Genomic DNA, 24,976 nt, shown 5'->3' with positions numbered 1-24,976 from the left:
GTGCACACTTCTAAATAATTCATGGGGCAAAAAGAAAGTCTCAAATTAGAAAATGGTTAAGCTGAACTAAAATAAAAATACAACATATCAAAATTGTGAGTGCAACTAAAGCAGTGGTTAGAGGGAAATTTATAGCACTAAATGTTTACATTAGAAAAGAAATGATAATTTAATAATTTAAGCATCTGCCTTAAGAAACTAAAACACTAAATATAAAAAAAGTGAAAAAATAAAAAATATTAGAATAGAAATCAATTAAATTAAAAACAGAGAAAGAATAAAGATCATAAATGAAACAAAAAGCTGATTCTTACAAAAAATCAATAAACTGACAGACCTCTAGCAAAACTGATAAAAAGAAATCGGAACAAGTTACCAATATCAGGGAGAAGGAAAAGGGGCCTCATGAACATTAAAAAGATAAGGGAATACTAGAAGCAACTCTACATACCTAAATCCAACAACTTATAAAAAATGGATCACTTCCTTAAAAAGCATGAACTACTCTCGGAAGAAAACTCTCACAACCATAAGAAAACAAAAAACCTGATTGAAATCCAATTAAAAAATGGGCAAAAGACTTAGCTAAAGCTAACCTTACTAAACAGGATATCTGGATGGCAAATAAGCACATGAAAAGCTGTTCAGTGTCATTAGCTATCAGCCAATTGCGAACGAAAACCATGAGACACATTTACTAAAACGCCTAAAATAAAAAATATCATAATACCAAGTGCTGACAAGGATGTGGAACAACTGGAACTTTCATGTGAGTATAAGCAAGTTCATGGACCATCTCTGAGGGGATTTTTTTTTTTAATAAATGGTTAAAACACATTTTACTACACAAATGATAAAGATTTAAGCTGTTACTTCTGAGCATAAATAACATGTTCCATGAGATAATGCAAGACAAACCAAATCAATCTTACACATCAAAACCAAGGTCAAGAAAAAAAAAATCCCATTCCCCCACTGAGCCATCTTTCCAGCTCTGGGCAGGAATGCAGAGAGCTTATGCCACTCTAGGTTTTTTGTTTGATTGTTTTCTGTTTGTAATTTTTTGTAGAGTCTCACTGTTGCAGGGAGCTTGCCATTGCCCGGGCTGGTCTCAAACTCCTGGCCTCAAGTGATCCTCCTGCCCTGGCCTGTAGTAGCCCCAGCTACTTGGGAGGCTGAGGCAGGAGGATCGCTTGAGCCCAGGAGGTTGAGGCTACAGTGAGCTGTGACTGCGCCACTGCACTGCAGCCTGGACAACAGAGCAACACCCTGTCTCAAAAAAGAAAAAAAAAAGTTGCTTATAAATGATAATTTATTATAATTTTCCTATGCTGGAGTAATGAGGAAACAAGCAATGTTTCCCACTTCATCTCATTTATAAATGAAAGAGACAGCTGACATTTATATTACGATGAAACAACTTAATAGGGAAAAGATAAAAACAGGAAAAGGATAAAAACACAAATCTCCCAAGCCTTTGGTTTAATGGTTCTTTCATAAGCTGCAAATATGCTGGCTTTACCTATTTGCTCACAGGCACTCACACATTCAGGCAATTTCATTGTAATTAATCTCTGGAATTGGCTAAGAATCATTTTTATCACACCTGGGCATCTTCTAAACCAGTCTGGATGAAGCTTCAAGAATGGATGCTTCAGTGGCCACATTAGAAGACTAGAATTAAGGCAAATTGGATAATGTTTATTAGATATATACTCTATTCGGTGATTAAGTAGTGCACACCCCAAGGTTTTTGTTATGAATACGTCAAGTGAATTTGTTAATCTTTCAATATAATTTCAAATTTACAGAGAAGTTACACGAATAATACAAATAATTATTTACTACTAAACAACTATTAACATTTTACCACAGTTGCTTTATTATTTTTTCTTTCTGTGTATATTTCTTTCTGTAAATAGCCAACATAATGCCCCTTTACCCTTAAATACTTCAGTGCGTAAATGTTAAAATAAATACTTGACATGGATACAGTACTATTATCAAATCTGTAGACTTTATATGAATGTTGTCAATCATAATGTCATTTATAGAAAAAAAATTGGATCACAAGTTACATGTTGTTACACAAAAGAATTCAAAGTCTTAAACTAAGAAACAAAGCAAAAATAAAAAAGGAAACAAAACAAAAATATTAAAAATACCAATAACAGTACAATGCTGGAAAGGAAAAGGAAGCAAGCCTTCAGATAAACAGAAACTCAGACCATTCCATGACATGAATCACTGCAATTTAGTTTCATCCAAGTTAGGTCATGCTTTGCTTCTATTTTTGAAGGGGGGGAAAAAAAAAAAACACTTTATCCAGACTTAAACTTGATTTCCCAGATACAAGTTTGGTCTTCTTTCTTTGATACAAAGATTTTCTGAAGCATACCTTTACGTTCAACCCATAAAAATGGCCTATCCTATTAATCAACATGAGAAAAGAAAACACGGCATTTTGGCTTTTAAGACCATCTTCCTGAATTTTAGCTGACTTCGAAGGAATCATGTAAACTGATCTTTGACAGAAAAATTCCAGTTACAGGAAATTCCAAATTAACTAAACAACTATAATAGTGTTATGATGTACTTTGGGCCAAGGTATCAGCTGCAGACTTCTCATAAAAAGAAAAAGGCACTCATTAGCCAAACTAATAAAAATTACCACAAAGAAATTTGCTGGAACAAAGAGAGGAATCAATATGAAATGCTACATAATGAATGTATAACAAATGCTCTCTCAACGGCACGTACTAGCACAAATGGGTTTTTGTTCTGTTAAACTTTTTAGAGACCAGGCCACTAAATGAGTCTGCTGCAGTACACACACAGAAAAGTTCTGTGCTGTGTGGTTAGCCAAGGGGATCAAGAAGCCCATTGTTAAGGTATTAGTAATAGGGTGGAACCCAGACACACAAGAATCCCAAAAGCAAAGTACATTCCGCAAACGCATGATCCTATTTCAGCCAAAGTCCACACTCTGAGGTTAATGAATTGGGAGGCCTCTGCATAAATCAAGACATCTGTCAGCACTTACAAATAATCACAGGGCCAAGGAACCCCCTTATCCATCCCCTAAACAGGCAGAGAAAGGACAGGCCAGTCAAGTAAAGTCATTCCTAAGGACCAGCCCAGAGGTGGCAAGAGTTGGCAAGGTTATCTAAAGAGAAAGCTCTACACATACAGCTCTGGAACAGTTAGGGTTTTGGAAGAGGAAAAAACCACCAAACACAACCCATGCACAGAAAGATATTCTGGCCAAAGGAGGGCTACAACATCACTCATTAAAACATGGGGCCTCGCTGTGCACGGTGGCTCACGCCTGTAATCCTAGCACTTTGGGAGGCTGCGCTGGGCGGATTACTTGAGGTCAGGTGTTCAAGTAATGAGGTCGGATTACTTGAGGCCAGAGTACTTGATTACTTGAGGCCAAGTCAGCCTGGCCAACGTGGTGAAACCTCGTCTCTACTAAAAATACAAAAAATTAGTCAGGCATGGGGGCAGGCACCTGTAATCCCAGCTACTCGGGAGGCTAAGGCAGGAGAATCACTTGAACTCTGGAGGTGGAGATTGCGTTGAGCCGAGATCGCACCACTGCACTCCAGCCTGGGCGACAGAGCGAGACTCCGTCTCAAAAAAAAACACAAAAAAACACGGGGCCTCTTTGGAAAGGCCATGGAGAGAAAGAGTATTGGGGGAGGGGGGGAGCAGGAAATGATTATCTTGCAGTGGAATTAGCTGATCCTAGTTTACCCTAAGCCAAAGCCCTCAGTAATCTCATCTATAAAATGAGGGGGTAGGAGACCAAGTTCTTTCCAGAGAAAAGAAAACACACTTTGGAGTCCGAAAATACCCTGCTCCACAATTTATTAACTGTGCAGTTTATGTCACTCTAGGCCTCAACATCTTCATCTGTAAAATTGCGATTCTACCTGGATCAGTTAGGGTTAGATCTGACTGAGACTCGGGGCTTGAAGAAGAAGCATATTCCTCCCCCTCCCCACAAGGAAAATTCCAGAGGTTGCAGCTAGGATTTATGAGGTGGCTTTGATCCACAAAGTCCTCTGAGGCCAGATTTCTTCTGTCTTCATGGCCTTCATCCCAGTCACCTCAAGCTTCAAGATGGCTGCTGAAATTCCAGCCATCACTTCCATATTCTAGTTTTGGCCAGCATGTCTATATTCCAACAGGAAAGGAAAAGGTAGGAAGAGTACAAAGAAGGTTCCGGGAAATTACTATGTGACAACTCCGCGCTTACATCCAGATTATAATCTCATCGCCATCCTAGTTGCAAGGAGGAGGAGGGATGAAAATACAGTTTTATTTTTGACAGCCATGTATCCAGCTAAAAACTGGGGTCTATACCTATAGGAAAAGGGGAGAATGGATAGCTTTGCAACACCCACCTCCATCTCATTTTAAAGATTAAATTCGATAACATATGTAAAGTGTCTGATTCTTCGTGGACCCACAAATACACAGGGCCAGCGTTCCCCTTGTGGTAGCACAGACATTTTGTGATCTGTGGTATCAGTGGCTTAAGAGGTTCTTCAGAAAGTAGCCTTTTTTAGCCAAGTCTGTCTTTTACAGTCTCATCTCTGGCCACACTCCACATACAACCTGCATTCCAGCCATACTAAACCTATCTCCTTTCATGCCTCCAAACATTTGTACTCACAGAGCCTTCCACCAGGGACGCCCTGCTGAAGCCCTTGTCTGCATGATGAACTCTTCTCTTCAACATTCTAGAAGGTCTTCCTCCACCTGTCACTTCTGCCCTTTATTCCCAAGTGGAGCAGCTGCTCCCACTCCCAGGTGCTTCCTCTGCAGTAGCACTCACCACCTGTACTGTTGCATCTAATGAGTTGGGTTTTTTTTTTTCTTTTGAGCTGAAGTCTTGCTCTGTCGCCCAGGCTGGAATGCAGTGGCACAATCTCGGCTCACTGCAACCTCTGCCTTCTGTGTTCAAGCGATTCTCCTGTCTCAGTCTCCCGAGTAGCTGGGATTACGGGTGCACGCCACCATGCCCGCTAATTGTTGTATTTTTAGTAGAAATAGAGTTTCCCCATGTTGGCCAGGCTGGTCTCGAACTCCACCTCAGGTGATCCACCCACCTCGGCCTCCCAATGTGCTGGGATTACAGGTGTGAGCCACTGCACCTGGTCCTAATGAGTGCTTTCTATGTGCCAGCCATTGTCCTAAACCCTTTACACACAGCTTCTCAGTTGATCCCCAAAACTCTATGACACAGACACCATATTATCCCCATTTTACAGATAAAGAAACTGCAACATAGAGGTCAAATAGCTTGTCCAAGGCAAAGAGTAGAGCTGGGATTTAAAAACAGGCCACTGGACCTCAGAATCTACACTCTTAGCCACAACACTGGGCTGCCTCAACTACTTGCATAAGAAATCTAAGTGTAATTATAGGGAAGGGATGATCGAACTACATCTCACAGGCTATATCAGCCCACCGCCAGCTTTTATAAATAAAGTTTTATTAGAACACAGATACATCCACTTATTTACAAAGGAGCACTCAGTCGTTGCCATGAAAACTGTATAGCCCACTTACTAACTGGGCTAACCTACTTACTAACTGGCCCTTTACAGAAAAGTCTGCTCCCCTCTGTTATGGACTGTCAGCTCCTTAAGGTAGGGCCTGTGCTTCTTCCCTCCTGTCTCCTGCTTCTCACATGGCATTTGGCATATACATAAAAAGCGCTCAAAAATATTTGGGGTATAAAAATTCCACCAGGCATAATTTCAAGCAAAGAGGAGTGTGTTTGGGGGATGGTGCTGCCACCTCACTCAGGGCTTAGAAAGTGTCCCAACTCTGGGCCAGGCATAGTGGCTCACACCTGTAATCCCAGCACTTTGGGAGGCCGAGGCGGGCGGATCACCTGAGGTCAGGAGTTCAAGACCAGCCTGGCCAACATGGTGAAACCCCATCTCTACTAAAAATACAAAAATTAGCTGGGTGTGGTGGCGGACACCTGTAATTCCAGCTACTCAGGAAGCTGTGGCAGAAGAATCGCTTGAACCCAGGAGGTGCAAGTTGCAGTGAGTGGAGATCACGCCACTGCACTCCAGCCTGGGCGACACAGCGAGACTCTGTCTCAAAAAGAAAAAGGAAAGTTTCCCAACCCTGCCCAGACTCTACTTAACAACCAAAAAGCCCAGGTAAACTGAAGCGGTGGTTTTCATTGCATTGTTAGCAGCCCACACAGCTCTGATGGAGTGAGCACTGCAGAGACGGCTGAGTGAGGATCATTTGCATCAGTCACCTAATCCACTCGATTGCCCTAAACACAAGGCCAGAACAGAGCTCCCAGTTCTACCCACACATAAGGAGAACCTGAACCCCACCACTTTCCAAAAAACGTCCAATCCCACCCGCCCACCTCATGGCAGCCTGCACAGGCCACAAGGCTGGCCGTGCAGATAAACACTTAAAACATCCTGGAAAAGAGTGACTAAAAACTGATATCGGTTGCCTTTCAACTCTTTGTATTTTCATCAATATATTTATAGAAAGGGACTAAACCACACAAAACCATAAATAGTCCCCTAAAAACTACAGCACAAAAAGAAAAGATTATTCATCGTGCAAATGCCTTCTCTGACCTTCAAGGAACAGACTTGCAACAAAAGACCATATATAATGTTTCCTAATTTTATCATTATTATTGCTATCATTGCATGAGGCACAAATAAAGCATTTTCTGGGCTGTGACCATATTCAGTCCAGTCTAGGTTATCAAAATTCAAATTCTGGATGGTTTTCTTTTTAATTCTGTCTTGGCCTTGGCCCCAAATCACATCAGAACTGCAAAAAGCCTCCCACGTTTCCGGCACAATCATTTCAACCCTTCTTTCAGGACACAAAGGCCCATGTGGCTTCTTTCTTCCCAGAGTCCTCAGACAACTGTCCACAAGCAGCCTCTGAGGAACCACACCAAACGCAGACAGCCACTGGGCAAATCAAATGGCTTAAGTCAACTGGATCCTCATGTAATGAGAGGCAGGGCTAAGACACCTGCAGATTTGCCAAGGCTGAGGCTTAAGTGACCACCAATGCACCCCCTAGGTTCCAGAAAGCTACTCACTAGTCTATCTAAAATACAAGACTCTCACTCACAAACTTCTGCTGAGGACCTACAGTGCACCAAGCACAGGACTGGTGCCTGTGGTGGCCTCACAACACTGCGAGGTTCATATCATTTTACAGACGGAGAGACCAAGGCCCAAAGAGTTAAATAACTTGCCCAAGGTCATTTGGCCAAAAAGAGGCAAAGCTGGGAAGGTAAGAAGGACTACACAGCTTCTCCCTAGACTGCCCCTCTCAGAAGCAATGCCACACACATGAGGAAGTGGCAGTCCTGTTTTCCAAAAGATCTCCAGGTAGCAACATGAAGATGACCAGGATGGGGAGCCATCTATTCACTTATACACTGCTGGTGGCAGTGTGAAGTGGTTCAGCCGCTTTGGAAAACAGGTTAGCACTTTCTACATAGGATGGATACACCAGCAATTCTAATGCTAGGTATTTACCCAAAAGAAATAAAAGCATGTGACCACACAAAGACTTGCACACAAATAGCAGCTTTATCTGTAATAGTCAAAAACTGGAAACAGCCCAAATGTTGTCCTACAGGTAATGGATAAACAAACTGTGGTATATCCACAGGACATAATACCTGCATAATACACCATGTCTCTATATATGCAGTGCCCAGGCACCTGTGTACAGGCATCCAGCAAACGGCGCATACCCAGAATATATAAACATCTCGTAAAAGTCAAGGAGAAAAAGGCAGACACCCAACAGATAAATGGGCAGAGGACTTAAAGAGCAACTTGCAAAACGTGACATCCAAATGGCCAATTAATACATGAAAACATGTTCAACCTCAGTAGTCATCAGGGAAAGGCAAATTAAAATTGGATGACATGAAAACAAGAGACAATATCAAGTGTGGATGAGAATGTGGTACACACAGAACTCTCTCTACACACTTTTGGTGGAAGTATTAATGCATACAACCACTATGGAAAACTCTCTGCGAGTATCTAATAAGCTGGACATGAGCAAACACTCCTAGGTGTATATCCACAGAAATGCATACAAATGTTCTCCAAAACACAGGTACTAGAATGTTCACAGCATTGTGACCCTATGAATAGGATCAAAAACCGAAAAGAACTCAAATACCAACCTACAATAGACAAACGTATTTAGTATATTCATACAATGGAATACCAAATAGCAATGAAAATAAACAGACCACAACTATACACAGAAACATGCGTAAGCCTCCCAAACATAATGTTAAGAGAAAGAAGCCAGACACACAGATCACATATTACACAATATGCAGTTCAAAAGGAGACCAAACAACTCAGTGGTGTTGAGGTCAGAATAGCAGTTAACTTATGCAGGGAGATACTATGAGGAAAGGGGCTGTGGGGGACAGGGAATGTTTGGCAGCTGTTTCTTAATCTGGGTGTGTTCCATTTATGAAAATTCACTGAACTGTGTATGTATATGATTTGTGAATTTTTCTGAATGTAGATTAGACTTGAAATTTACTCGCAAAACTCAGAGTTAGATAGATGACGTGAAAAGGCCTGAGCAGCTTTTCTTTGCCTCAACAACTTTTTCAAACTGCAAAACAGACACAAAATCACCTTGGGAAAACAGACAAGAGAAGATAATGGAAATCACCCATAATCCCACCAACCAAACAAAACGATTTTGGTGTGAATCTCCTCAAATATACACACACTTTCAAAGGAGGAGGAGGGCAGATTCTGCAGGGAGTAGTTAATACAAAGCAGGTGCTCAATAAGTATTTTGAACCGTAAGTGAATAAACAATATTATACACTGTTTTGTAACCTAGGCAACCATCCCTTTTATTATTACTGTCAATGAAACTATCTAGTGTCCCTAAAGGATTTTAGCACGCAGCCTCAAAACACTCTGGCAGACTAGACAGGAAGATATGCAGATATTTCCTATGTACACGCAGACAAGAATACAAAACCCAGAGCAGTGATTTTCATCCCTGGTATCACCAATTCCCTCTAAAATTATTGGGATACTCAAAAAAACACTTATTTTCCTTCAAGGTGGCTTTAAAAATTCATATATACCCCAGTGATGCTTTAATTTGGGACAAGTGGCCCCAAAATGCTGGAGGCTAAACACTAAATGCTCAACGTATGTTGTTAATCCAGATAGAGTCAAAAGCAAGCCCTGGATATTTGGTCACTAATGGCCCCCAATGGGTGAGTTGTGGTGGCCCCTAAATCAGGATGGGCATGTCACAACAAGAGTCATACTCCCTGACCCAGAACCAAAGACTGTTTGCAGAGAGCCGGACAGATGATAAACACAGCAACACAAGGACAAGGTGACGAGCAGGTACAGAACCAAGACTTCTGATATTAATAATAGCTAACACTGGCTCAAATAGAACTAAGCCCTGGTTTCCCTCTCTGACATTTATTCATTTTTTTATCCATTTGACAATACTTACTCTACCACTACTGTATACCAGACCCTGTTCTCAACACTGGAGATACAGCAGCAACAAAGCAAAATTATCTGTCCTCAGGGAGCTTATACTCTAGTGTGGAGAGATCAAAAAAAGTAAAATATAAAGCACGTCAGATAATAGCAAGGTATATGGAGAGAAATAAAACAGGAAAGGAAGATAGGATTTAGAGGGTGGGAAGGGGAGCTGTAAACGTTTGGTGCCAAGTTTTAAAAGGATCCCTTCAAAATGAAGTAATCATCTTCTCCCCAAAGAACTCTATGATAATTATGTTAATGTGGTCCCTGGGTAACCACAGCACTCAGAATAAAAACCAAGAATTTTATGGACCAGAAAGTGCCTACTTAAAAACAGACAAATTGAAGATCTAATAATAGCTACCACTTCTTGGTATCTTGCTATGTACTATTCTCAGTCCCTTATACACCGAAAATCTCATTTAATCTTCACATTGAACTAATGAAAAGAGTAGCATCATTTCCCACATTTAGCAGAAGAGAAAAACAGAAGCCCAGTGCAATTAAAGAGCCAGCCCACGGCCACACGTGTGCTAAGTGTTGATGTCAAGATTTGAATCCAAAGTTCACACTACTCTTCCTCCCCAAATAAATGTCTACTTTAGAGACAGAGTCTTGCTCTGTTGCTCAGGCTGGAGTCCAATGGTGTGATCATAGCTCACTGCAGCCTTCACCTCTTGTGCTCAAGCAATCCTCCCACCTCAGACCCCTGAGCAGCAGTGACTACAGGCCTAAGCCACCAGCACTGGCTAATTTTTATGTTTTTATTTTGTGGAGACAGGGTTTCACCATGGTTCCCAGGCTGGTCTGGAACTCCTGGGCTCAAGCAATCCTCCCACCTCAGCCTCCCAAAGTGCTGGGATTACAGATGTGAGCCAATGCACCCAGCCTTGTCTTCCTTAATCCTAGTCAAGATCTGTTGTCCTTCAGCATTTTATTGAGTTCTTACAACCCCGCCCATCACCAAAAAAAGAATTGAAGGTTGGTTCCACGTTTGCAGTGTCTTCTTTTCTCCAAATAAGTGAATGGCAATGGCAACCCTTAGATATTTATATAACAATTTCTAGATCCAATTAGAAATTATTTCCTCAAATACTTGATGTTATGAGCAACTCCAAAATAGTTCCATTTTAGTTTGAGAGTAAAGTTTGACTTAGGGCAAATGAAAGTTCATACAGCCAGTTTCTTACTAGGGGTAAGCAACTCAAACTGAACACAGTCCAAACAGAACTCCTGGCCAAGCCTCACCCTCCCCACAAACACATTCCCCTTCTGTGATCCTCATCTCCACAAAGGACGTCTCAACCTCCCAGCCTCTCAGGCCCACAAATCAAGAGTTATTCTTGCCCCTCTCTCACCTCCACATCAAATTCATCAGCAATTTCCATCCACCCCACACCAGATCTATCCCTTCTCTCCAATTCTCTGCCAACCCCCAGCCCAGGCCGCCAGCATCTCTTTCCTGGACCACTCAGATGGGCCCCTAACTGGTCTCCCTGCTTCATGCTTTGGCCCCTTGAAAATCTCATCTGTACACAGCAGCCAGAGTGACGTAATAAGTGTCACTTCCCTTCCTAAAATCCTTCTGGGCCACCAGAACCCAGTCTGAAATTCTAATCCTGGCCAACTAGGTGCTATGTCATCTGCCTCCCCAAGTTCTTGAGGTTTACTCTCACCATGGTTCACTCTGTATGAGTGATAAGATGGGTAATAAGAGAGTACTCTAAGTGAAAATGTGAATAGCAGTAAAGACACTAGACCCACACTTAAAATTATTCCTGCAAATACTTGCCTTTATCTCATCACCTTTTTTTAACCTTCATAGCACTTGCCATTTTCTGGATTTTTTATTGTTGTTCATTTGTATCAATGTATTTACTCTTCAATGCCATCCTGTAAATCTATACAATGTTATTATGCCTGAAATATTTTCTTTAAATATCTATAATAATGAATGACAGAAAGCCCTTAATGCATGTTTTCCCCATACTCTAAGTATTTCACATTCTCATCCAGTGAGTGTGAGCCAAATGTCCTGAACTTACTCTCCTGAGTTGAGCATGTTCCCATCATACAGTGTTCTTCTCTGTGACCTCTCTTTATGTCATTTATTTTGTGTTCCGGCCCAAACTGCCTTCCTAAGGGCATGAGGATGAGGCTACAAATAAAGGCAGAATATGATGCCAAATGTGAAAATATAAGTTTTACAGCAACTTGAGAACATGCAAGAGGACACCAGAGTACAACCTGTTAGTGGGTGATTGGTATTAAGTCCTGGGAGCTGGTGAAGAGCATTACAATTGCACAGCAGCCTGAGAGGATGAACCAAGAACTTGGTTGCTATAGATTTGTCATTAACTGTGGGCACTTTGAAAAGAACTGCCAAAGGAAGATGCTATGAGGCCCAGAAAGAAAGGCAGCATGAATCAGTTGGCTAACTATTTGTACTAAGGCATTTCCCTGGACCAGGGAAGGGTGGTAGCTCCAGCTCCTAGAACAGTTCCTGCCACATAGTAGGTGCTCAATAAAACAGTCTCTGAATAGATAAATTAATTGAACAAATGAATACATTTTCAAAGTTTCTATTTTTATCCTCTTCTCTCTCCCTGTTCACTAATCCAGCTGTCCCTTCATAAGACCCCTAGAGAAGAGAGAATTTTGCAATCACAGAGTCATCGTAAATCTCCAAACCACTAATGGACCGTCAGCCATCGTTCAAAGAACACAATGTGAGAAATAGAAACCCTGACACTGAGATGTTAACAATTACAGACAATGCTTATGTAGTCAGTGGTAGACTTGGAAAATGGTGAATCTACTGTGGTAAGAACAAACATAGGCAGACAGCTATAAATTGCAGTAAACAAACTCAATAAAGATGAGACATCACTTAAGCATGCTCAGGAGTGTACGTAACACCACATTTCACCTAGGTAGCCTGCAATCACATAGGTATTATTATTGGCATTAAATGTGCTTCTTCTCAACCTTGCCTCCAATCTAAACACCACAATGGGTTTAAAATAACGCAAAAGAATGTTACTCCAATGCCTCCTAAATCCACTCCAAATAACAAATCCTTTAATACAGACTGCAAGGTAAAATATTGTTCCCCAGCAAGTAAATAATAAAATAACTGTAATCCAGGGTAAAAGCTTCGTTGGCCTCATAAGCTACTTGAAGAAAAAGCATTAAAAGTGATTGCCCAACACACCAACAAAATGCTGTTACTGACAAGGCACCTTGAGTTGCCATTAACAAGACATAATTACCAAAAACTGAAATCAGATTTAGTCATCTCATATCTCCCCCTACCTACACATTCTACCTATTCTTTTTCAGCCTTCACGAATTGAAAGGGGAAAGGGAGAGGCAACAGCAGACACTAGGACTATTTTGAGAAATAAAAGGATTCAAAAGTTAAGTGCAACTTCCACTAACATAGTAACACATCTCCCAGGAAGCCCAGGTGACTCAGAAAGTCCTATATGTAGAACATCAATATAGAAACAACTCAGTTTCCATACTTCAAAAGTCCTCTTCCTCCAAGTTGAGTTTTGTGCAAATAACAGGCTGATATGTTTCAGATGGAAGCAAATCTGAACATTTCCAAACAATCTACAGGAAGAGATAACCAAGTGATATACTCCATGCAGCAGAGATAAGCAACTTTCCAGGGTATAATTCAAATCTCACAAACATCCTTAAGAGCCCCAAGTCTATTAAGATCTGGAGACTGTTAAATAGGCAGGACAAAATATCCCACCAACCACCTCTCCAAAAAGCATTGTTCTCCTCGCACTGACACTTGTATTTCCCTCTGGCTTGTTTTTGAAAAACAAATTGAAAAAAAAAAGTAAACAGTAGTGCCACATCTGTTCTTGTCTTCCTCACGATGGCAGATCACACACACTACCACCATTCCAAGTGCCTCCTGAGCCCCTTTCCTCGACAGCCCCATCCTTCCACGTGTCCATAACCAGGCTTCTCAACTGTAAGGGGGAAGTGAGCAGGAAACTTCAAATGGGACCTGAAGAGGAAACAATGATAATAATGTAAATTGCTATTAATATTAAAAGGGGGAGGGCATTTTTTCTTTCTTTCTTTTTATTATTTTATTTTATTTTATTTTATTTTATTTTATTTTTGAGTCGGAGTCTCGCACTGTCGCCCCGGCTAGATTGCAATGGCGCGATCTCGGCTCACTGCAACCTCTGCCTCCAGGGTTCAAGCGATTCTCCTGCCTCAGCCTCCGGAGTAGCTGGAATTACAGGCGCGCGCCGCCACGCCCGGCTAATTTTTCTTATTTTTAGTAGAGACGGGGTTTCACCATGTTGGCCAGGCTGGTCTCAAACTCCTGACTTCGTGATCTGCCCGCCTCGGCCTCCCAAAGTACTGGGATTACAGAGGTGAGCCACCGCGCCTGGCCTCTTTCTGTGTTTAAACAAAACTTCCATTACAGACATCGGAGGCTGCAAGGCACAAACTGGGGCAGGAGTATGCACAGTCACCCAGGATGACAAGTAGCAGGTTGTTTGTTGATGGTGGTGGTGTTCTGAAACACCAAACTTTAAAATGAACTGTTATTTAGAAAATTACTGTAATCGGAGCAGACGTGCTAACGCTTTTTCACCACGGCACAAAGCACGCCCCTTCTGCCTCCCTTTCCCAGTCATTCTTCAGGCGTGCGGGAAACCGCGGACAGGCAGAGCACGGAGACCAGCACGATCCTCCTGCCACTCCAGTCTCTGCAGGTGCCAGCACAGAAGAAAACCAGAGCTCTCGCCTCCCTCCCCGCCACTGCGGTGCGGTCCCGGGGTGGAGCCACGGCGCGCCCCATCCTGAGAACCCCACCTGGAGGGGAGCAGGGACGCAGGAAGGGCACCGTTGGGAGGCATCACCCGGTTCGCTGAAGGCACAATCGCGCGCGCGCACACACATACACAGACACACATACACACACACACACACACACACAGCGGCGCACGGTGGCGCGGGCGGCTGGCGCGTTACCTGTTCTGCCAGCCCTGGAGGAGGTTGGTGTATTTGCTGAGCACGCCCTCGAGCGCCGGCTCCCTCCTGCGGCCGCCTCCCCCGGACGGGCTAGCGGCCACAGAGCCCGGGCTGCTGCGGCTGCCCCCGCCACCGAGCCCGGCCGCCGCAGACCGGCTGGAGACCCCCCGGCCCGCCAGAGAGCAGGAGGGCGAGGAGCCCGCTGAGGTAGCACGGCTGCTGCTGCGGCTGCTGCTGTTGCTACCCCCGCCGCCGTCTGTGCCCTGGGCTGCCCTCTCCATGGTCCGTGCGCGCCCGGGACGCGGGTGCCCGCCGCGGTGGCGGCCCCGGCACGGCGGCTGCTGCTGCTGCTGCTACAGCTCCGGGCGCCCGGGCCGCGCGTGGCTGCTCCAAATCCCCGGGAAATGCCTGACTCATACAGGAGGAAGAGGAGGAGGAGGCGAAGGAGAGCTGGGAAGGAAGCCAACGGGGCTGGATGCAGCTGCGGCCGCCCCTCCTCCCGCCGCGGCCAGGGCCCGGCCCCTCCCTCCGCACTAGTTTCCCGGGCAAGTTCGGAGCGGGTGGCCGGCTAGGCGAGCCCTCTTCGGGTTCCTCCTTCTCTTCCTTCGTGTCCCTGCGGCCTCTCAGGCCCTCGGGACACTCTAGGAGGCCGATCTGCAGGGTGGGCACGCCCTAAATCCACGCCGAGTCACCCACGCATTCCTTCTGCCACCCTCTCTTGGATCCGAAGGGGCGAAAGGGAATCTCTGCGCGTCATTCCCCACCCCCTATCCACCTCGGGACCTGGAGGGAGGGGCAGCCCCACCCACCCGGTCCACCCGGATATGGACCCGCCCGGCCTGACAGGCTCACACGCACACTCCCTCTCTCGGTCTTCCGCACGCGATCCTACGCCAAACGCTCCTACACAGTAACCTGGAAATTATCACCGGCGGAGCAAAGTCACAGCGCAGGGAGGCCCTCCGGGTTGTCTGGCGGAGGAGGGGAGTGGCAGGTGATCCTCACAGGTAAGCTCGCCGGGCATTTTCATGCAGCAGGATTATGATAAATGCTTAACAGACACACGGCTAGGCTGCGGTGAGGCGCGCGAACTCTCAGGTTTGTGCGAGTGCTTCCTTAAATTGAGTGTCCTAGGTCACTCACTGGCCTAACCCTAATCCCCAGCCCTGAATGGCACGCATAAACCTAGCAAGTGAAAACCTATCCATTGTTACCACACTGCACGTGCACCTGGGAACAGAGGCTCTGAAACCCGGAAAACTGCTCCGGAGGCAAGGGAAATTAACAGATATTTACAAACATTGAAGGATTCTCTATGTTGGACGTAACTTCTGCGCCCCTCTTCCTACCTAAAGATACTCTTTCCACCCCACTAATAATTTTTGTGAATATAGATATCCATTGTAATCTGAAGTATCAAAAATTACCTAGAAAAACGCTTTGAGGAACTCAGACTCACTCTCTCTCACACACACACACAGACAAAACAAAAGGTGATCTCCATCACCAAAAGGTGATAGGTGATCTCCGTCCAAAGGATCTACAAACTCATCAAGCAGATAAATACTTCAACAGTTAAAAAAAAAATACTAAATGGAAGAGTCAGCTCTCAAAGGGACAGTTCCCCGAACCCAACCCCTTTCTAGCTTCACATCCTTCCAGGAAGATTTCATGGGTGGTTTAGCTCTAGAGATGCACGGAGAAGCTTCTGGAGTTTAAGAGAAGTGGTTGTGCCCCTGAGTAAATTACAATTCCAGGTGCTTACATAGTGTTAAAACAAAAAATCTGAAAAGAGCTTGCCTGGACCAACTTTGAAGCCATTGAGAGCTTAATTCTAACCTATGACCTTGATCAAATTACCTCTTTTAGCCCTAGTTTTCTCACTGCAAAATGGGACAAATGATACTGGCTGTGATAAACTATGCAAGAATGTTCATTTGTTCGAAATATTTGCTGCCGCTGCCTATGGAAGGAGTATCCTTCCTCCACATGGACCTCAGGCTTGGCCATGGAATCGCTTTGAGCAATGGAATGTGAACAGAAGTAATGAATGCCCCTTCCAAACATAAGTTTTAAGAGTAGTCATATGGTTCCACCATCTTTCTCTTTTCCTTATCCCAGGAGAGCAGCATGTCCCGGATAAGGACTCTCCTTAAGCTTGCGTCCTGGAGTGAGAAGGCGTGGAATACAGCAGATCCTAAGCCAGTTAGTGTTGGCCATGTAACATGTACAAAATGTCTGTTTGAAGCCATTGAGATTTTAGCATTATTTTTTACCACAGCATAGCTTTGCCTAAGCTAACTTACTGATCATATATGAGTGTTCATTGAGTGCTGCACTGACATACAGACCGAAGGTGGGAAGGTAGGTGCATACTGGACTATAAATGTCAGCATTATGTACCAAAACAACATGCCTTTTATTGGAGACTGCCACCTTAAGCTCCTGCTAAAAGAGGAGAAGTGTCATCATTTTATTTCATATTACCTAACCTATGCCACCATTACTCCACCTTATGCAGCCAACCTATGACTGGATGAGCTAGCACAACAAATTCTCACCTTGGACTAAAAAATTAGACCCTTGAGATAGACCAGTTCAAGGGGGGAAGGAACTAAGCTAAAAGGAATAGTCAAGGCCAGGATGGGGCAGGAGCAAGCCAGCCGTATGGGATCAAAAATGTCCAAGTCAGTAGCAAGAGGTGAGTGGAGCAGATGTGCTGAAAGTAGAGGCTAAATCATGAAAGAGATGATGCTGTTCCCCCTGCTGGCGACACTATTCCCTGCTCTCTTCACCTGGTTTGTGTTTCTCACCCATGGAGTTACGGATTACAAGTCACTTCTTCCAGAAAGCTTTCCTTGACCTACACTAGTATAGCAAATAGGGAAAAGGTACCTGCAGAATTATGTTTGGAGAAGAAAAAGTCTTTATGTTTGAAAAACAATTTGAAAAATACATAATAAATTGGCAAAAAGTATTTGAAATACATACTGTAATGCCCAACAGGTTCATCTTGCTTGTTACCCAGAAAAGCCAATGCAGGTTTTTGCAATAGAGGAAGAGTTTAACAATTGTAGGGCCAGCCAAGCTGGAGGACAGGAGAGTATTATTACTCAGATCAATCTCCCTGAAAATTCAGAGCCTAAGGGTTTTTTGTTTTTGTTTTTGTTTTTGTTTTGAGACTGGAGTCTCGCTCTGTCACCCAGGCTGGAGTGTAGTGGCACGATCTCAGCTCACTGCAAGCTCTGCCTCCCAGGTTCACGTCATTCTCCTGCCTCAGCCTCCCAAGTAGCTGGGACTACAGGCACCTGCCACCATGCCCAGCTAATTTTTTTGTATTTTTAGTAGAGATGGGATTTCACCGTGTTCACCAGGATGGTCTCAATCTCCTGACCTCGTGATCCACCCACCTCGGCCTCCCAAAGTGCTGGGATTACAGGCGTGAGCCACCGTACTGGGCCCACCTAAGGTTTTTTTTTTAAGGATAGTTTGGTGGGCAGAGGGCTAAGGAATGGGGAATGCTGATAGGTTGGGTCAGGGAAATTATAGAGAGTCGAAGTTTGTCTTCTTGCACTGAATCAGTTCCTGAGTAAGGGCCACAGGAACTGATGAGCCAGTTTACCAGACTGGATGGTGGCAACTGGTCCATCAGAATGCAGGGTATGAAAAATACCTCAAACACAAATCTTCAGTTTTACAATAGTGGTGTTATCTATAGGAGTGATGCGGAGGTTAGAAATCTTGTGACCTCTGGAAAAATGGCAGGTTATCATTTAACTATGCCTTCATCTTAGCAAAGTTCAGGCCTCTCTTAATCTTGTGGCCTTTCATTAGGTTTACAAAGGTAGTTTGGTGTTCAAACGAGGAGGGAATAGTTTTGGAAAGGGATATTACAATCCTTGCTTTAGGGTTAGACTATGAACTAAACTCCTCCCAAAGTTAGCTGTGGCCTGTGCCCAGGAATGAACGAGGACAGCTTACAGGTTAGAAGCAAGATGGAATCAGCTATGTCAGATTTTTTTTACTGTCATAATTTTGCAAAGGCACTTTCAGTATGTTTAAAAATATTGGCTAGCCTGGGTGCGGTGGCTCACGCTTGTAATCCCAGCACTTTGGGAGGCCAAGGTGGGTGGATCACTTGAGGTCAGGAGTTCAAGACCAGCCTGGCCAACATGGTACAACCCTGTCTCTACGAAAAATACAAAAATTAGCTGGGTGTGGTGGCGGGCACCTGTAGTCCCAGCTACTTGGGAGGCTGAGGCAGGAGAATGACGTGAACCTGGGAGGCGGAGCTTGCAGTGAGCCGAGATTGTGCCACTGCACTTCAGCCTGGGCAACAGAGCAAGACTGTTTCTCAAAAAAAAAAAAAGATTACCCTGAGAGTTACATCCAAGGAAATTAAATAGCTACAAGGGTTATATGCAATTTTGCCATACGACTATGTATATAAATATTGATCTTTTTCCAAAATGGAAATAATGTCTTTTTTTTTTTTTTTTGAGACGGAGTCTCGCTCTGTCGCCCAGGCTGGAGTACAGTGGCGCAATCCTGGCTCACTGCAAGCTTCACCTCCCGAGTTCACTGTCCAGGAGGGTGGGTGGACTGGTATTTTCACACCATTCTCCTGCCTCAGCCTCCCAAGTAGCTGGGACTACAGGCGCCGGCCACCACGCCCGGCTAATGTTTTGTATTTTTAGTAGAGACAGGGTTTCACTGTGTTAGCCAGGATGGTCTCGATCTCCTGACCTCGTGATCTGCCCGCCTCAGCCTCCCAAAGTGCTGGGATTACAGGCATGAGCCACCGCGCCTGGCCTATTTTGTTATTTTATTAAATAGATGCTCACTTTCAAAGAGTTGCACACAAAATTATAAAGTAAAAACTGAAGGCCAGGTGCAATGGCTCATGCATATAATCCCAGCACTGCGGGAGGCTGAGATGGGAGGATTGCCCAGGAGTTACAGACCAGCCTGGGCAACCTGGAGAGACTCCATCTCCAAAAAAATTTTTTAAATAAGCCAGCCACAGTGGCACATGCACCTGTAGTCCCAGCTACTCGGGAGGCTGAGCCAGGAGGATTGCTTGAGCCCAGAAATTTGAGGCTGCAGTGAGCTATGATTGTGCCACTGTACTTCAGCCTGGGTGACACAGCAAGACCCTGTCTCAAAAAGAAAAAAGAAACTAAAAAATTATTTCTAAACCACTGCTAATAATTTATAAATATATATGTATATATATACTTTTATATATGTATGTCCATATATATGTATGTGTATACACACACACACACACACACACACACACACACATATATATATACACATCTCCTTCCCTTCATCCAGAAACTCTTCTATGTAGAGACATAGTTGTATATCATTTTATTCAAAAACAGGTTCATACTATAAAACACATAATACTTTCTAATTTACCTTGTTCACTGAAGAATATAGTATAGACAATTTCCTTTAGAGCTATATCATCATTTATAACAGTTTCAGAGTATTTCACTGTCTATATGCACCCTAATTTAATCATTCCACTACTGATGAACACTCATATTTTAAGCTTTTGCTATTGTGAGAAATTTTCTTTAAATATCCTTTTACATTAGTTTAATTATTTCCTTAGAATAAGATCCAATGACTGGGTCAGGCTGCATACACTGACAAATGTGGCTCATGTACTACAGAATTAACCCCCAGAAAGTCTGAACCAATGTTTACTATGCTGGTTCTGGCTAGATCTAACATGTCGGACCATTGGCTGGATGGACTAGGCTGCCCATGTTTGAGCTGGGCTCTCCAATCCACAGGGTCTCTCATCCTCTAGCAGGCCAGCCCAGGCTTGTTCTCATGGCATGGGGAGGGTTCCAAAGAGGGGAAGCAGGAAGGACTTCCTGAAGCCTAGTCTGGGAACTGGTATAATGTCACTTTGCCACATTTCAACTAACAGTGCTAGAAGACTGGGACATTTATAAGCAAAAAATTGAAAGACCTATACTTCACACTTTATGCAAAAAGTCACCTCCAAATGGATCACAAACCAAAATGTGAAATGTAAAACCATTAGATTTTCAGGGGAAAACATAGGAAAAAATATTTATAAACTTGGGTTAGGAAAATGGAGCAAATACATGTTGCCTTTTGTGATAAGGGAAGGATGATTAAGAGGGCAAAACCAAGGGTTCAGAGAGGGAAGCCAAGAACCCCAGAGAAGTATTCCCAGGCCTTGAGACCTAATCACGGAAATTGCAACATTTGCCCGACTGGCTTTCAAAATTGCCTTGGACCACTGACCCGTTTGCACCTCCTGTTTCTGCCTCTTTGAACAAGAATATCTAGAGCAATTATCCTGTGTCTGCTTCACCATTGTGTTTTGAGTGTGAAGGGGCAGGTAACCAGTCTCTTTAGTTTCACAGATCAGAGGAATGGCACTTATGGAGCTAAACTTACTAACCTGAGGAGCCTCTCCTACCTAGACCTGACTTAGATGGTGAGATTGTGGACTTGAAGCTAGTGCAGTAATGGGATGAGACACTGGGGGCCATTGAGGAGTAGGATGAGTGTGTTCTACATGTGGGATAAATATAAAAAAATGTGTGGCCAGATGATAGACTGTAGTGATTTCAAAGCTATGCCTATAGATTCCTCTCCTTTAGAGGTGAAGCTTAATTCCTCCCCTGAGTGTGGGATGAATTTAGTGACTCACTTCTAATGAATACAATATGGCAGAAGTCATGGTGTATCATGTCCAAGATCAGCTTATAAACAGGGGAGTGCTCACTCTCGCTGTCTCTCTCTTTCTCTCTCCCCCTGTCTTTCTCTCTCTCTATCATCAGTCACTCTAGGAAAGCCAGCTGCCAGGACATAAGGATACTCAGGCCACCAATGGACAGCCCAGGCAGGAGTCATGAAGGTGTGCCAGCCCCTGTGTCAGTCACCTTATAAGCAGATTTTCTGAGACCTGCTAACAGCTATGTGAATGACCTTGGAAGTGGGTTGTCACCAGTCAAGCCTTGAGATGACTGCAGCCATGACCCACAGCTTGACGTCAAGCCTTGAGATGACTGCAGCCATGACCCACAGCTTGACTACAACCCATGAGAGACACTGAGCCAGGAACACCCAGCTGTCGTGCCTCCAGACCCCGAACTACAGTGACTGTGAGATAATCAGTGTTTGTTGCCTTAAGCCACGAAGTTTGTGATAATTTGTTTCTCGGCAACAAATAACTAATACAGAGCCAGAAGCAGATCACCTCAGTGAAGGTCACACTGCAGCGCTATTGATTTCTAAAGACTCATGTTACGTGAGGAAGCAGCTCAGAAGAGGAAAGAAAAGGAGCCAAGCATGGCTCTTCCTCAGGGACACTTGACTTTTAGGGATGTGGCTATAGAATTCTCTTTGGAGGAGTGGAAATGCCTGGACCCTGCGCAGAGGGCTGTGTACAGGGCCGTGATGTTAGAGAACTACAGGAACCTGCATTCTGTGGATATCTCTTCCAAATGCATGCTGAAGAAGTTCTCATCAACAGGGCAAGGCAATACAGAAGTGGACACAGGGACACTGGAAAGACATGAAAGTCATCACATTGGAGATTCTTGCTTCCAGAAAATTGGGAAAGATATTCACGACTTTGAGTTTCAGTGGCAAGAAGATGAAAGAAATAGCCATGAAGCAACCATGACAAAAATCAAAAAGTTAACTGGTAGCACAGACGGATATGATCGAAGGCATCCTGGAAACAAGCCTATTAAAGATCAGCTTGGATTAAGCTTTCATTCGCATCTTCCTGAACTCCATGTATTTCAGACCGAAGGGAAAGTTGGTAATCAAGTTGAGAAGTCTATCAACAATGCTTCCTCGGTTCCAACATCCCAAAGAATTTCTTCTAGGCCCAAAATCCATATTTCTAATAACTATGAAAATAATTTCCTCCATTCGTCATTACTCACACAAAAACAGGAAGTGCACATGAGAGAAAAATCTTTCCAATGTAATGAGAGTGGCAAAGCCTTTAATTGTAGCTCACTCTTAAGGAAACATCAGATAATCTATTTAGGAGGGAAACAATATAAATGTGATGTATGTGGCAAGGTCTTTAATCAGAAGCGATACCTTTCATGCCATCATAGATGTCACACTGGTGAGAAACCTTACAACTGTAATGAACGTGGCAAGGTTTTTAATCAATAATCAAACCTTGCAAGTCATCATAGACTTCATACTGGAGAGAAACCTTACAAATGTGAAGAATGTGACAAAGTTTTTAGTCGCAAATCAAATCTTGAAAGACATAGGAGAATTCATACTGGAGAGAAACCATACAAATGTAAGGTTTGTGACAAGGCTTTCAGGCGTGATTCACACCTGGCACAACACACTAGAATTCACACTGGAGAGAAACCTTACAAGTGTAATGAGTGTGGCAAAGCCTTTAGTGGGCAGTCAACACTTATTCACCATCAAGCAATCCATGGTATAGGGAAACTTTATAAATTAATGATTGTCACAAAGTCTTCAGTAATGCTACAACCATTGCAAGTCATTGGAGAATCCATAATGAAGAGAGATCTTACAAGTGTAATAAATGTGGCAAATTTTTTAGACGTCGTTCATATCTCATAGTTCATTGGCGAACTCATACTGGAGAGAAACCTTACAAGTGTAATGAGTGTGGCAAGACCTTCAGTCAGACGTCATCCCTTGTATGCCATCATAGACTTCATACTGGAGAGAAACCTTGCAAGTGTAATGAGTGTGGCAAGACCTTCCGTCACAATTCAGCCCTTGTAATTCATAAGGCAATTCATACTGGAGAGAAACCTTACAAGTGTAATGAATGTGGCAAGATTTTTAATCAACAGGCAACCCTTGCACGTCATCATAGACTTCATACTGGAGAGAAACCTTATAAGTGTAATGAATGTGGCAATGTTTTTAATCAACAGGCAACCCTTGCACGTCATCATAGACTTCATACTGGAGAGAAACCTTACAAATGTGAAGAATGTGACAAAGTTTTCAGTCGCAAATCACACCTTGAAACACATAAGAGAATTCATACTGGAGAGAAATCTTACAAATGTAAGGTTTGTGACAAGGCTTTTCGGAGTGATTCACACCTGGCACAACATACTAGAATTCACACTGGAGAGAAACCTTACAAGTGTAATGAGTGTGGCAAAGCCTTTAGTGGGCAGTCAACACTTATTCACCATCAAGCAATCCATGGTATAGGGAAACTTTACTAATGTTATAATTGTCACAAAGTCTTCAGTAACGCTACAACCATTGCAAATCATTGGAGAATCCATAATGAAGAGAGATCTTACAAGTGTAATAAATGTGGCAAATTTTTCAGACATCGTTCAAAGCTTGCAGTTCATCAGCAAACTCATACTGGAGAGAAACCTTACAAATGTGATGATTTTGACGAGGCCTTCAGTCAAGCTTCATCTTATGCAAAACATAGGATAATTCATATGGGAGAGAAACATCACAAGTGTGATGATTGTGGCAAAGCCTTTACTTCACATTCACATCTCATTAGACATCAGAGAATCCATACTGGACAGAAATCTTACAAATGTCATTAGCATGGCAAGGTCTTCAGTTAGAGGTCACTCCTTGCAAAACATCACAAAATTCATTCTTGAGATAATTGTTCCAAATGCAATGAGTATAGCAAACCATCAAGCATTAATTGACATTAGAGTCAATTCAGCATTGACTTGAGTTTGAGTTGACTTGACATTGAGTTCAAGCATTAATTGACATTAAAGTGTTTACGTTAAGAGGATTGGGCTGGGCAGGGTGGCTTACGCCTGTAATCCCAGCACTTTGGGAGGTCAAGACGGATAGATCACTTGAGGTCAGGAGTTTGAGACCAGCCTGGCCAACAGACATGAGCCACTTTTCCTAGCCTGTTTTTTGTTTCTGATAGGGATTTTTATGGGTATTGTGTTGACTCTAAATCACATTGGGTTATATAATCATTTAACAATATTAATCATTCCATCAATATGGGTCATATCTCTGTTTATATATGTTTGTAATCATTTTGATCAATGTTTGTAGATTTCAAGGTACAAATTTCTCACCTTTTTACGTTTATTCCTAAATATTTCTTACTGTAAGTTCTCTAGCAAATGGGAGTGTTTTCTTAATTTTTCTTTTAAAATTGTTTATTGTTAATGTATGGAAATTTAATTTTTGGTGTTGATATTGTATTCTGCAAATACACTGTGTTTATTAGTTTCAGTAGTATTTTAGTTGACTCTGTGATTTTCTACACAGCAGATCATGTCATCTACAAACAAATATAATTTTACTTATTTCTTTCTGAAAAAAATAGATAACTAATACAGATATCTACC

General features: G+C 43.1%; 2 protein-coding genes across 2 annotated transcripts in view; one reads left to right on the top strand and one right to left on the bottom strand.

Moving 5' to 3' along the window:
• OSBPL10 (oxysterol binding protein like 10) overlaps nucleotides 1-15,348 on the bottom strand; it is a 336,085-nt gene extending 320,737 nt beyond the window's left edge. The window contains exon 1 of the mRNA XM_032162229.2: nucleotides 14,601-15,348. Coding sequence (XP_032018120.1) covers nucleotides 14,601-14,881 — 281 coding nt within the window. The 5' untranslated portion in view covers nucleotides 14,882-15,348. The remainder of the gene's footprint in view (nucleotides 1-14,600) is intronic.
• Nucleotides 15,349-21,788: 6,440 nt separating this feature from the next.
• Nucleotides 21,789-24,692, top strand: ZNF860 (zinc finger protein 860). The gene is given in 2 exon segments (XM_058442838.1): nucleotides 21,789-23,094; nucleotides 23,097-24,692. Coding segments are annotated over 2 exon segments (1,950 nt in total). The 5' UTR covers nucleotides 21,789-21,899; the 3' UTR covers nucleotides 23,852-24,692.
• The last annotated feature ends 284 nt before the right edge of the window (nucleotides 24,693-24,976 follow it).

The sequence above is a fragment of the Hylobates moloch genome, unplaced genomic scaffold (assembly GCF_009828535.3).
Source record: "Hylobates moloch isolate HMO894 unplaced genomic scaffold, HMol_V3 SCAFFOLD_8, whole genome shotgun sequence".
In the NCBI taxonomy this organism is placed as follows: domain Eukaryota; kingdom Metazoa; phylum Chordata; class Mammalia; order Primates; family Hylobatidae; genus Hylobates; species Hylobates moloch.
Note: the sequence above shows the minus strand (reverse complement) of the source record. Positions and strands in the feature narration are given on the sequence as shown.